Below are 13,470 nucleotides of genomic sequence, written 5' to 3' on the forward strand. Positions count from 1 at the left end.
TAAAACCCTAGCTTCATTTCATGAGGACAAAGAAGGAATATATAAAAAAGTTTGATATCTTTGTCATTGATGAGACTCCACAAGGAAAAAAATAAAATTGATGTTGATGACAATGAAAACTTTTAAAATTTAGCTGATGATGTCAGCAAAGTTTGATTGTCATCGATATTGATTCTATGATGTTGTTGTTTTTTATTAGACTTAAATTTATCGTTGTTTGTATTGACTTAATTTTTTTAAGACTTAATGCATAACTTTTTTGAAATTTTAAGTATGTTTTTTTAAATTTTTAAATTAAAAAATAAAAATATATATGTAAGGGTGAGATCCTAAAGGCCAGCACTGGACTGACCAAAATGAAGCCCTAAAGCATATTCAAGCTTAATAGAGCTAGTCTATTTAGATTCTGATTCTTTAAGAACCAACTCTAATGTAGAGAACTGTTTTTCTTTTTCTTTCATTATCTGAGTGGCAATCTAAATGCATGTACAGGGTTTGATGTTAGTTTGTGCACTAGATGCATTTTTCTTTTTGTCATTAAACAAGGAATATAACCTTAAATTTTGTGACATTTTGATAGGCATTTCCCCTAATTTAATTGTTATAAATATTATAACCTAAAAAATAGAAACGTCTCTAAATATTATAAATTGCTATAAATTTTGTGACATTTTGATAAGTGATCGCTTTTATAAGTATACAGGATTACAATAATAAATTACTCTTATTAGAGTATTTCAGGTGTCGAACCTATAAGTAAGTTACACTTTTACTAATTTAAATAATTAATAATTTAAAAAATAGATAAAATGAATTATTTGATAAAAATATAAGTAATAAAAATAAATAAATAAATAATGATGAGGAAAACGCAATCACTTAAAGTGTTGGGATAAGAATTCACCTTATAGATTAATAATTTCTACTATTTGAGTTAATTCTTTAATCAATTATAATAACAACTATTTCTAAAATGTCATAATATTTTCTCAAATTATTAGTTTCTTTTTTAATTAGTGTTGAATTCATTCTCACAATATACAATCAACTAATTAAATTGTGAAGTTATAATTTAAGTCACTACAAATTTTTAAAACTATCCCTAGTTTAATTATTTATATTTATTCCTCTAAATTTAGGTTCTCTCTTCATCTTTCAGTTCATTAAGATTACCCATATGTTTGATTAAATGGTGGCAAATTATAAAATCAACATGAAGAATATGAAAAATAAATATAATTAAAAAAAGAAAAAATATTCATAAATATAAATACAAAAAAATAAAAATAAAAAAAATAGAAAACTAGCTTTTTAGTTGGGTTACATCTCTACTCGGAGTAATTTAAAAACACATAATAAACTCAAATAACATCATTTTAAAATTCTCAATTATAAAAAATAATCACAGAGAAAATTAAAAAGAAGAAATAATAATTATGATATATACAACTTTTCAACGATCTTACTTTCAACCTTTAAAATGCTTTTAGGAGCTTCAAATATTTTAAAAAAAATTCTTAAAATATTTAGATAAGTGATTCTATGCATTCTCTCTTGACGGAGAAGGTTTGTATAGTTAAAGTGATAGTAGGCTCTTTTTTTTTATTCTTTATCAAGGTAAAACTTCAATATATATATATATATATATATAAATAATATTTTATCCCTTGTTGTATCATTTTTCCTTCTTTGAAAAAATAACATCCAGTAGCTTAAATCATGTCGGATTCTCAAGGTCTTTCGGGTCTATATGTGAGATTTGATCCCTTCCTTTTAGGTATTATCTTTTTTTTTTCTTTTTTTTTTCTTCAACTCCCCTTGCAATTGCATGTCTCTTTCCTCATCTATGGATATAAATGTATATATCTACATATTGACCCATATTTTTATCAACTTCGATCTCATTCTTTCTTTTTCTTTTTTTATAATTTTTCTGCACAATATAGAAAATAAAAATATGAGTAGATTTTATATCAAAATTTTGTTATCTTATAATTAAGTGATCAAAAAAAATAAATATTAATTAAATAAATATGAAATATTAATAAATCTAATCAAATATAAACCAAAATATATACCTATTTAACTATAAAATATGCACTTATCAATAAGCATTTCCCCTCAATATTATAAATATTAAAGGTTAAGGATACAAACATCTCCTAAAGAAATATCTTTAAGAGATATTATTACTATAATCTGAAGACTAATAGTTGATGAAATTTATATCAAGCAAAAATGGAACTTCTCTAAATTTAACATGGTCATGCGGGATTTAGAATCATCTTCTTTCTTAATATCTCTTTTCATACTTAATCTCATTCGTCTGTCCATTTAGTTATATTCATTTGATTTAACGGTGTAAGATTTCTAATTATTATTCATTGTCATCACTTCAAAACTTTTGAAAATAAAACCATAATTCTTTTTTATGATAATCATTAAATAAATAATATATTTATTTTAATGTAACAATCTTATCCTGTTAAACAAAATCAATAATTAAATGGACGAACACAAGAATGGGATCAATGAAATTTTATTAACACCCACGACTAAATTAGAAGATAAAAATCCTCTATCTTTTTTTTTTATATATATATAAAAGACAAACTTCATGAAATTTATGGAATCTTAATTTCAGGTGATCCATTGTTGCTTTGAATAAAATAAAACCAATGCTTGATGTATACATTTCAAAGAACAGGGAGAAGTTTTTGCCTTAAGAAATGCTCCGATCACAAGAGATTGATTATTAGGAGGTGATTTTGGAAGGAGATTCTACTTGTCCCGTTAGATTACTTAGGAGGGTGAATATTATTCCGTTTCCTTTCCTTTCTTTTTTGGGTTTTGTTTTGAGGCACTTGAAGTATCACTGGTCAGAAGGATTAATTTCTGTTACACTTCAGCATAGGCACACTGACGTGGAGACACTAAGGTTGTTCGCAAAAGCAATCGCACGAGACGAGTTACATGGAAGTTGAGAGAGGGAGAGAGGGAACGAACCACGTATAGTCGGTTAGTTATGGGAATGATTATGTAATGAGGGGCGAGACCCGAGGGAGGGCGTGGAATTTGTGATTGTGTGGTCTTCTTCCTCTCTGGTTGTTTCTTTTCTGTAACTCCTCCTCTCTGAATTTCTTTTCAATTCAATAATGTCTCGAGCTAACATTTTTCTCTGTCGTTGTTATTTTCTATTGGCTATCTTGAGTACGTGACAATTTCTCCGTGATGTGAGGGGCAAAAGGTAAATCACTTCCAACTAGATTTGCTAATTTGCTCTATACACAAACCTCATGAATCAAATATCCAATATATATTTGATTTATATATGGGAAAACATAATCTTTGATTTTTATAATTTCATCAAATTTTACTTTTAATCCTGTAGTTTTTGTAGTTTTAATCCTAGTTTAAACTCTTCAAAATGATGAATTTTGCAGTATGAAAGACTCCCATAGAACTTAAATGTGATTTTCACATTTTTGACCATTTCCCACCCCTTTGGCTATAAGAGGCAAATGATGAGATGAATCACCTGTTTTTTATTTGGTTTCCTCTTTTAGTTCGTTTCCCCTTCCTCAGCGAATGCAATATTTCAGTTTGCATTCAGAAAAGATTCATGTAGAATGAGACTCTACTTGCTTCACCTCTTTTGCAGTGTAAACTTTGTGCTCTTGAAAGTTGGGCCATCATCTTTTAGCATTGTGATATATTATTATCTACTATCTAGAAAACACTATCATCTTTGCCCTTTTTAACATGAATAAAGATCTATTGTATTGATGTCATGGGATCAGATACATGCACTTCATCATTTTGAAGACCTTAAACCAGGAAAATATTTCCAGAACTCCACTAGTATCTCCATCAATTCAATTCTCATCCTGATGCTTGATACTTCAAAGTCCTTACCAGTGTCAGAGTTTCTAGACAAAAGTTTGTAATTAAATTTAGACAGACTAAAGAGTGATAATGAGAAAACTAAAAAAAATGCATGCATTAAGATTTTCTCAACATCATCTTCCGTGCATTATCAAAAGGCTACTGATACACTAAAACAACACCAAAATTGCTTTTTCTTTTTCTTTTTTTTTTTATTGTTTACATCATGCCTTACGCCACTTAAAACTTTGACGATAAGACAGCTAAATGAATCAGTGCCCTGGTAATTCATAACATGGCAACTTAGCAAGCGACTATAGCTGACATCGTTTTGCAGGGAAAAAGGACAATTATTGTATTTAAGGAGCAAAACTGGAACTTGGCAACGTCATTTTTGCATGGACCTGTGCAATGGTTTTAAGGATATTCATCCCCAGAATCCTCATCAGTAGATGGAGTTGCCGAGTGTTTCATATTGGCAGGGCCAAACAGAAGTTCTAAGCAAAAGGATGGCCCACAGATTGATCTTCCTTTATTCCCTACTTTGTCCAAGTCTTTCATCTTCAGCTACAATGATTACAAACAGTAAACATAGTCAAAGCTTGAGTGTGCAACGTAGTAACTACGTTGTGCAATTCAACTAAGATTGCAGATGCTTCCAAATCCTTAGTCCTATATACTTCCAAGATCGACTACCAGAAAATTTTTCCTTGACTCACTGGAATGAAGTTTTGTCTTGTAAAGCTGCAGTTAGGCTATGTTTGGATAGAGGAGAATAGAGTAGAGTGTTTCATTTAGATCTTCCCTATGACTTAATCAAACATTTCCTTCCTTCCCTTCTCTATATCACCAACCGAAACATGCCCCTAAGAAGAACTTTCCTAGCAGGTGACAAATTACTTGTGCTTGTTGGTGTAGTTTTATACTAAGAGTAGCATCGTAGTTTCATACAACAAATCATTCACGTTTTCATATAACAAAAAGGAGGGATTAGTACTTTGAAAGAAGAACGAGTTTTATACCAAGACCAAGCATTGGTATTTTCATATAATTAAAGCATCCATACTTTTCATATATTAAAGAGGAGATAGCAGTCTTTGAAAGAAGAACGAGATTACCTGTAGCAAGCCATTCCTAACAAAAGCTGTGTTAAAACAGCAGTAGAAAAGTCGGCTTCCCATCAATTTTTGGTAGAATATGACACGGACATCTCCAGTAAGCTGTTGGCAATGAGAATTGAAAATGAACATACATGCATGCATGCATGCATGCATGTCGACTAATAGAATATAATTAGATAAACCCCTCGTTATCCACGTAAGTTTCTTATGTATGCTAACAGGTAAATAAATAATGTATACACAAGCAACAGAGTTCTTTAACATGAATAGTCTGTCATTTTCAACTAACTAGCAGCCATATCTATGAGTAATTTTCTTCGTAGCAATTTCTACTTTTTTTATCCTACTCAAGTCAGTTTAAGTTGCTTTCTTGTTCATTTTAAGAAAATCTAGGAATTAAGAAACTTTTCTTTAATTACATTTTGTTACAGTGCAGTTCCCTAAACAATTAAGTGGCCGAAAGTAGTTGGGAAGAATTTCCAAATTTCTAAGAACAAATTTTAAGAGAAGCAAGTTGATCAGATGGAATGTGATTAATAACAAGGATTAGTTTTATCACCATCTACACCAAATAATATTAAATATTAGACATATATGCACACAAAAGAGAACAGGTCAATCATTACTTACTTGGACTGGTTTGTCAAAATAATGGTCCAGACAAGATTTTTGGTAGATTGCCGGATCCTCAGTGTCCATTTGGACTACAACACGAGGTTCCTCTGATCTTAATTCTTTTCCATCTTCATCACCTTCGACATAAGAGAGATAATAGCAAGGACTGTAGTTTTGCTGATATCCTTTCTTAATTTGTCTGCAGCTGCTCCTAATAATCTCCACTGATGGACAGTAGACTTGATTAGGAACCTACAAACAAATAGGAATATAAGTAGAGAAATATCACTTACTTCTTATCAAACGATATCTCATTCGCTTGTATTTTAAATACCAAATCAGCAAGGGGAATTCAAAATACATAAACCAATCAACATGGGAATTCTGATTTCATAGTCATCCCCGCATACGGGACTAAAAGTTTCTTCAAACTACCTTAGAAGCTCGGTCTGTAATTAACTTCATGCAATTTGGTTATGAAATTTAAACAACCTTGTGCTGGCCAACAAAAGATATATGTTACTCTTCATTCTGCTTAAGTTTTGATTAATTAAGTATCTGCATTTCCTTGCAAGCATATATCAATGGTTCTTTTAATAGACAGAAACATTGAACTCTAGTAAGTCTTCTAATTCAAATCCTGGCCTCTAAAATTGAAATGAACAGACCTTCTGCATCTCTGAGATCACAAAGAAGATCGCTTCAACATTAAGCGTATCATAAAGCCGGATTCGCCGCAATTCTCTGCTACATGTTTGAGGCAAGCTCACATTTATTGGCTCATTACCAGTGCCTCTAGGAACAGATAGCATACTTTCCCAGTACCCTACATAACGACGTTGGCTTGGTATCGATACCTGTTCTAACACCACAACAATGTGGTTAGTTTGTTCTTGTAAATTTCAATTTCTTCTCCTTGAGATAGAAAAATAGAAGTTGAATAGAAAAAATGAGAAAAAGAACAAAGAGGAGGAAATGGGAAACACAACACCCTCACATGGTAAAGAAACACAAATAATAAAGACAGGCTGCTTATGCACTGAGAAAATGTATGAAACCATATCTTCTAAAATACAAAACCAATATGCTAAAGGAAATACTAACACATTATAATAGCACGTCTGTAGGTTAAAATGAGGAAGAGAATGGATATTCTACTTCTTTTACGCTATACTTGGTTGGAGGAGAGGAGAGAGGAGAGGTTTTAATGGAGGGAAGGGAAGAGGTGGGGGAGGAATCCCTCCCAATCCTCCCAATTTGGAGGGGAGGTTTTGGAGGGCCTCTCCTCCCCTCCAACCAGACAGGGGGTTAGGGGAACATCAAGAGAAGAACCCTTGTACCTTGGAATTACATCCAAATGCCTGGTTATTATAAATAAAACCTTTTTTTGGCCCAAATATGATTAATGAAATGGTTGATTAACAATATGTTCATTCCCTGCAAACTCTAATTAGTCTCTAAGGTCTCATTTGCTTCAACTCCTAGGATTTTTAGGAATATCCTTTCCCATAGTAATCATCATTCATCACATTCCAATATAAGCACTTGTCTATGATTTTATTCCAACACAATCATGTTTGGTTGACATTAACCATGGAAAGTCTCTCCCATGGTAATCATCATTCCTTAAAAATTGGGAAACTAGATTCATGATCTTACACATATCAATCCTTATTCACACCTCTTTATTACTCCATTGCCCTACTCTCACAAAAATCTATCTATGATCATCATCATTTTCATCCATTTTATTCTCTATCACCCCATTCTATTACATTCATATCCTTTCCAACAACCAAACAGGCCATAAGTGAGTACTGCATTTTCACCAATTAAGGTCAACAAACATGGAATTTAAATATCATCACATATCACAGCCTTATTAGTTTACCATTCATCAACCTGTCATTGTTTTAAAAAAAAAAATTATGCGAAGTGATACTAATCAAACTTGTGGGTTGCTGAAAACTTTGACAAGTGAACCTTTCAAATTGTTGGGATTATACCTAACATGACTTACTCCTTCATTATTGGTTGTCCGCCTATCGGCATACAATTGAAGAGCCTCATCTGTCAACATACCGCTATAAACTAGGTATGAAGATACCATCAAGCCAGTTCTGCCCTTCCCTGCCTGCATAATTTAAGTCATTTAGATAAAGATAAGATATGGCTAGTACAGCAAAAATAAATAAACTTGTTGAGAACCTGTTTTGTACACATTGTGAGCATTTGATAATTCAAGTAAAGGAATGATTCTCAAACGTATTTTGCCACAGTTCACTGGTAAGATTGCACAAATTCATGCTCTGGATCCAGTTTTAGATATGCATTAAAATAGTTGAACTGTAGATCTTTTTAAAATTTGAGCTTCATCATCAAAAGTACACCACCACAAGACTTTAAGGCAATCAGTGACAGCAGGGAAAAGTTGACTATAAAGAACATGTTGAAGCATCATTCAAGAGAGAACATCAATTTCTTAAGCTGTTAACTAACTCCTATATTTGTACTGGATTCAGACAAATAAAAATAAATCTCTGGATTCTACTAAGATAGCTTGATTGCCAATAATCTTAGTTATATATTTGTCTGGGAATGAGATAAAAAATTTTAAATTGAAGAACCAATATAAGAAGAGGTAAAAGCTAATACGTTAAAAAAAATCTCAAGATTGTATTAGTAAGGCTGAAATCTCATACCATGCAATGAATGACAGCAATATTTTTTGAGTCACTTGATAACCATGAATGCACACTTTCACAGAAGTTCTTGATCATTTCAAGAGGTGGTACATGGTTGTCATCAAAGGGATATGCTTCCACACGACCATAAAAGTGTGCTGGATCATAATTTTCTTCTATACAAAGATTATATATCTGAAATATAAAAGAAATACGCTATTGAAATAAGCTCACCTATGTAGCAATTAGCATGAATACCAAGGTGAATGTAGCCCCTTTTAAAAATAAACCAGGTATCAGTTCATTAATTCACTTTGAAAGCACAGTACAAAATGATCCAGCAGATAAAGGAGTAAATATAAAATGAAGTTTGAAGGGTATTGTTCCAATTTTAATGGACGTCCCTGAAGAAAAACTATAAAGGGGAATAATGTCATAACATTTTACATTACATATGATCAAGAGTTAAAGAGGTGCACCTTATAGTGCTCATGATGTCTCATATCCAGTACAGACTTGACCTGCCAGAGAGGATTTCTATACATTGCTCGCATACGTTCTGCAGGAAATGACATTGCTAGTAATCGATCTGTGATATATGACATGTCAAGATCATATCCAGCAATGAGCATTCTCCGCCGTTTCTTGGATACCAAATTACGAATATATAGATTTTTTGTGAGGTAATTGATCAAGTGATGATGTAAACTCAGGTTTTCAATTTTGGGTGGCCCCTCCTTTGTAGGTTTCAACCCCATTAGGTTGATAAGTTACAATCCTCACTGATGACGAGATACCTATTGAAAAAAAAAATGATTGAGACATGCAAAACACTGAACTAAAAAAATGCATAAATTCCAAGATAAGGAAGTGACAAAGTGCTACCAACAACCAGCCAGAACAAAATGATAATAATAATAGTTGAATCTTTTTGTTGGAATATTTTTTTTGGGGGGGGGGTGTGTTCTTTTTATCTTTTTGGTAAATGGGATTGAACACAATTTTGAATAACTTCTAATCACAGCTGACCATTAGATTTGCCAATTTTTTGGTTAAAATTGGCTTTGAGTTTGATTCTAACAAAAATGCTAGTGACTTCAGTCATTTAAAGGCAACTTTTCTTGGCCTTTTGACAGCAGCACCATGTATGGAAAGCAAAGGCTCTAAAAGGAGGGTGAGATCCATAAGCGATTGCACCCATCATAGGTTCAAACACACTAGATTTATGAACCAATTGGTTGGACAAAGTTCATCAAAAAGCAACATTTCCTTCTCCAAGGAAATTGGGCAAAGAAGGAAGAGAGAGAGAGAGAAGGGGAGCTGAAATAAGGTACCTGAACTGAACATGTAGTAGCTCCAGATCCGGTAACCGTCATCAATAGAGGAGCAAAAGACTAGCAGAATCAATCTAGGGTTCCAAATGAATTTCCATGAGAAGTAAGGAACGGGGAAACCCTAGAAAAGCTAGAGAAATGAGTAAATTGGAGGTTCGTGGAGGGGGTGCAGTGTGGAAGGCGATGATGATGAGCTTCATTGTGGTGTTTGAGTGGTGAGAAAAGAGTGGAGAAGGAAGAGAGAAAATTGGGAATGGGATTGGCAGTAATCTTTCGACAACTTCAGGAGGATTTTTAGCCTCACTTCCATTCCAGAAATCCATATTTAGGATCGAATGCAACCCTACAACATCGGACATGGATCGGTGGTTCGAAGTTCCGTTTGTTAAAACCATTTTTCCAACGCCGCGAAAGCACACTGCCTTCCTTCGCGGGCTTTTTTCAAGGGAAAATTAAGGGGCATTAAATTCAGGTGCTATTAAAAAAATTATTCGTAAATAAAGATAAATATAAATATTGTATTTTTTTAAATAAGAATGTGATTTTTATTTATAAATAATTTATTCGTGTGATCCTTAAATATGATTCTCCTAAAAATTAATTTGGCACCATTATTTTTCTTCAATTTTTAAATTAAATTTTTATGGTATATTTTATCTTAATCAAGTTCTTATAATTTAATTGATTAAATATGTTAGTGCTAAAAACTAAAATTAGAATTATTAATAAATAATTAAATTTTTAAAATAAAAAATATTTTGAAATTTTATAGAAAATTTGGTTTAATATTTTAAGCAAAAAAATATTTAATATAATTTTTATAATATTTTTATGAAAATTCTATATGTATAAAAGTTATTTAGATAACCTAATTATACAAATTTTGAAGGATAAATGAGTAAATTATTTTTTGAACTTTAGATCTAATAGCATTATAAATTCTAAACTTATTTATTGTATGAATCATTCCATCAACTTTTGACAGTTGTGCAATATAGCTCTTATCGTTAATAAAAATTTACTTTAACCGTAGTTGACCAAAAAAAAGATAGAAAATGATTTTAAAAATTAAAAAAAGGTCAAAAATTTTTTGATCCTTTTCTGTAATTATTTGAGTCCTTATATAAAATTTTTGTATCTTTTATTATAATTTTTTGATCATTTTTTGTAATTTTTATATTATTTTTTATCATTTTCAAGTCAACTAATGATTAAAATTAACTTTTATTAATGATAAAAATTAATTATACTATTTTTAAAAATTAAGAGAATAATTTACACAATAAATGCATTCATGAGTTATGTCTGTAACATAAAGTTCAAGAGTTAATTTACTTATTTATTCAATTTTAAATTATAAAAAATATGTAATTAATTCTAAAATTATATAATCTTTTGATAAACATGCAAAAGTCCTTAATTTTATTTGAAAAAAATAAAGGATTTTAATAACCAAAAGATAACATATTTAATCAATTACACTATGAGAATTTAATTAAAATAAGATAAATTATAGGGGTTTAATTCAAAATCGAAGAAACCTATGGGAGTTTATAGATCAATTTTTCCTTTTTTTAATTAACCTAACTTCTTAACTATTTTAACATTCCTTTTTTTCAAAACTATTTTAACATTCCGTTTTATGACTTTATCTATTCTTAAAATAAAGTTGGGAAAATGTTGGCCTATATATAGGTTAGGAAAAAGGGAAAATCACAATGACGAACCTTTGGAGCATTTTATTTATAGAAAAAAAAAATAATTGTAAATCTACTTGATAAAATTAAGGGACTAACTTATAATTAAATTTTAATTTAAAAAGATAAAATTACCCCTTCCTTTAAAAAAACTCTTTACTATTACCTATCGCCATCATAGCTCCAGCCTTATTGGTTGGATTGCCCATCAAAGCTCCAACGCTAGTCCAAAGGAGACAAATTAAATTTTTTTTTTAAGGTGGCCAAGGAAATGTTTGTTCAAACTCCCTTATTAAGAGTTAGCCACTGTGTTAACAATTTCTTTCAATTGTATGACACAAATCTCTATATATATTTTTAACTTAATTTTCATTTTCTTTGCCAATACTTATTAAGAGTTTAATAGTTACTTGTCATTTATGTCTACTTATTAAATTACAAATGAGACTTGTTAAAAAATCTAATATAAAAAAGTTTTTATAAATATTTATTTGTTTTTATTATCAAGAATGATAAGTTTTCATTACTAATTTAACAAGTAATTATTTATAAAATAATAAGTCTCATTATTAACTTTAAAAATTTCTCTCAATAATTTGACAAACAAATATCCATTAATAATTTATCAAATAACTATTTGTGAAATGATAAGATTCGTTACTAATTTTAAAAATTTCTTTTAATAATTTGACAAATAAATTTTAGTAAAAGAACAAATTCGTATAAACTTTTGACATGTAGACTTTTGATAATAAAAATAAATAAACATTTATAAAAACTACTCCATATAAAATTTCTCGAATAAGTGCCCATTATTAATTTACAAGTAACCATTTGTAAAATGACAAATCTCGTTACTAACTTTAAAATTTTCCCTTAATAATTTAACAAAAAAATTTTAATAAAATAATAAGTTCATATAAGCTTTTAACATACCAATATAAACTTGTTAAATGAATAATGCAAATTTTTATGTATATTTTACTTTGCTCTCACCTTCCATACCAATATTTGTTAGGAGTTTAATAATTAGTTATCATTCTACAAATAGCTACTTGTTAAATTACTAATAAAACTTGTTAAAAAATTTAATATGCACTAATTTTTATAAATATTTACCTGTTTTTATTATCAAAAACTTACATGTCAAAAATTTATGTGAATTTTTTATTTTATTAAAATTTACTTATCAAATTATCAAGAGAAATTTTTAAAGTTATTAATGAAACTTATCATGTCACAAACGGTCACTTATTAAATTAACAATGGAGATTTGTTAAAAAAATTTAATATGGACTGATTTTTACAAATGTTTACTTATTTTTATTATAAAAAATATACATATTAAAATCTTATATGAACTTGCTATTTTACTAAAATTTGTTTGTCAAATTAGTAAGAGAAGCTTTCAAAACTAGTGGTGGGACTTATCATTTTGTAAGTGAAGACTTGTCATTCTTGATAATAAAAATAAATCAATATTTATTGAAACTAATGCATATTAACTTTTTGGACAAGTACCATTCATAATTTAACAATTAGCCATTTATAAAATGATAAGTAACTATTAAACTCCTAATAAGTATTGGCATAGAAAGTGAAAACAAAGTTAAAAATATATATAAAGATTTGCATCATATATTTGAAAGTAATTGTTAGCTTGGTGGTTAACTATTTTTTTATTCATGACCAAGGGGATATAAGTTCAAATCCTTGTTGGCCACCTTAAAAAACATTAATTTGTCTCTCTCGTCAATTCGGTGATTGGTGTCGGAGCTCTTGCAGTCAATGATAATAAGAGTTTTTTTTTAAAAAAAAAGAGAAATATTTTTGTCTTTTCACACTGAAACTTAATTATAATTTGATCCCTTGATCTTGCAGAGCATATTCAAAATCATTGGTCATTTTTTATAAATAAAATACTCCAAAAGTCTTTTATTGTGATTTTCCCTAGGAAAAATATAAATTGGGTTGGATTCAACTAATTTGTCTATGGTTGAAAAAAATTTCAATTCAACCTGACCCTTAAAGATTGGTGAGTTAAATAAAATAACCCTCTAACTTATTTTATTTTATTTTTTCAATTTATTGTTATAAATTTTTAAAAATACACCTAAATGAAAATGATGACAAG

General features: G+C 29.7%; 1 protein-coding gene across 4 annotated transcripts; it reads right to left on the bottom strand.

Annotated features, from left to right (window-relative positions):
* Nucleotides 1-4,051: 4,051 nt before the first annotated feature.
* Nucleotides 4,052-10,059, bottom strand: LOC129294358 (phosphatidylinositol 3,4,5-trisphosphate 3-phosphatase and protein-tyrosine-phosphatase PTEN1). 4 transcript variants are annotated; one of them, XM_054932663.1, is made up of 8 exons: nt 9,640-10,059; nt 8,785-9,102; nt 8,324-8,500; nt 7,642-7,755; nt 6,290-6,478; nt 5,637-5,873; nt 5,004-5,105; nt 4,052-4,452 (listed from the first exon to the last, which is right to left on the bottom strand). In XM_054932663.1, exons 2-8 carry the CDS (start codon nt 9,061-9,063, stop codon nt 4,303-4,305), a joined length of 1,248 nt encoding a protein of 415 aa, XP_054788638.1. In that variant the 5' UTR covers nt 9,064-9,102; nt 9,640-10,059; the 3' UTR covers nt 4,052-4,302. The 4 variants fall into 4 exon arrangements, 3 of the variants coding, with proteins under 3 accessions (XP_054788638.1, XP_054788660.1, XP_054788647.1); XR_008589376.1 differs by having other exon boundaries at nt 4,313-4,452; nt 5,004-5,164; XM_054932685.1 differs by lacking the exon at nt 8,324-8,500.
* Between the last annotated feature and the right edge of the window lie 3,411 nt (nt 10,060-13,470).

This window comes from Prosopis cineraria, unplaced genomic scaffold (assembly GCF_029017545.1).
Source record: "Prosopis cineraria cultivar Desert tree isolate PC_DT_omini unplaced genomic scaffold, ASM2901754v1 PC1, whole genome shotgun sequence".
In the NCBI taxonomy this organism is placed as follows: Eukaryota; Viridiplantae; Streptophyta; class Magnoliopsida; order Fabales; family Fabaceae; genus Prosopis; species Prosopis cineraria.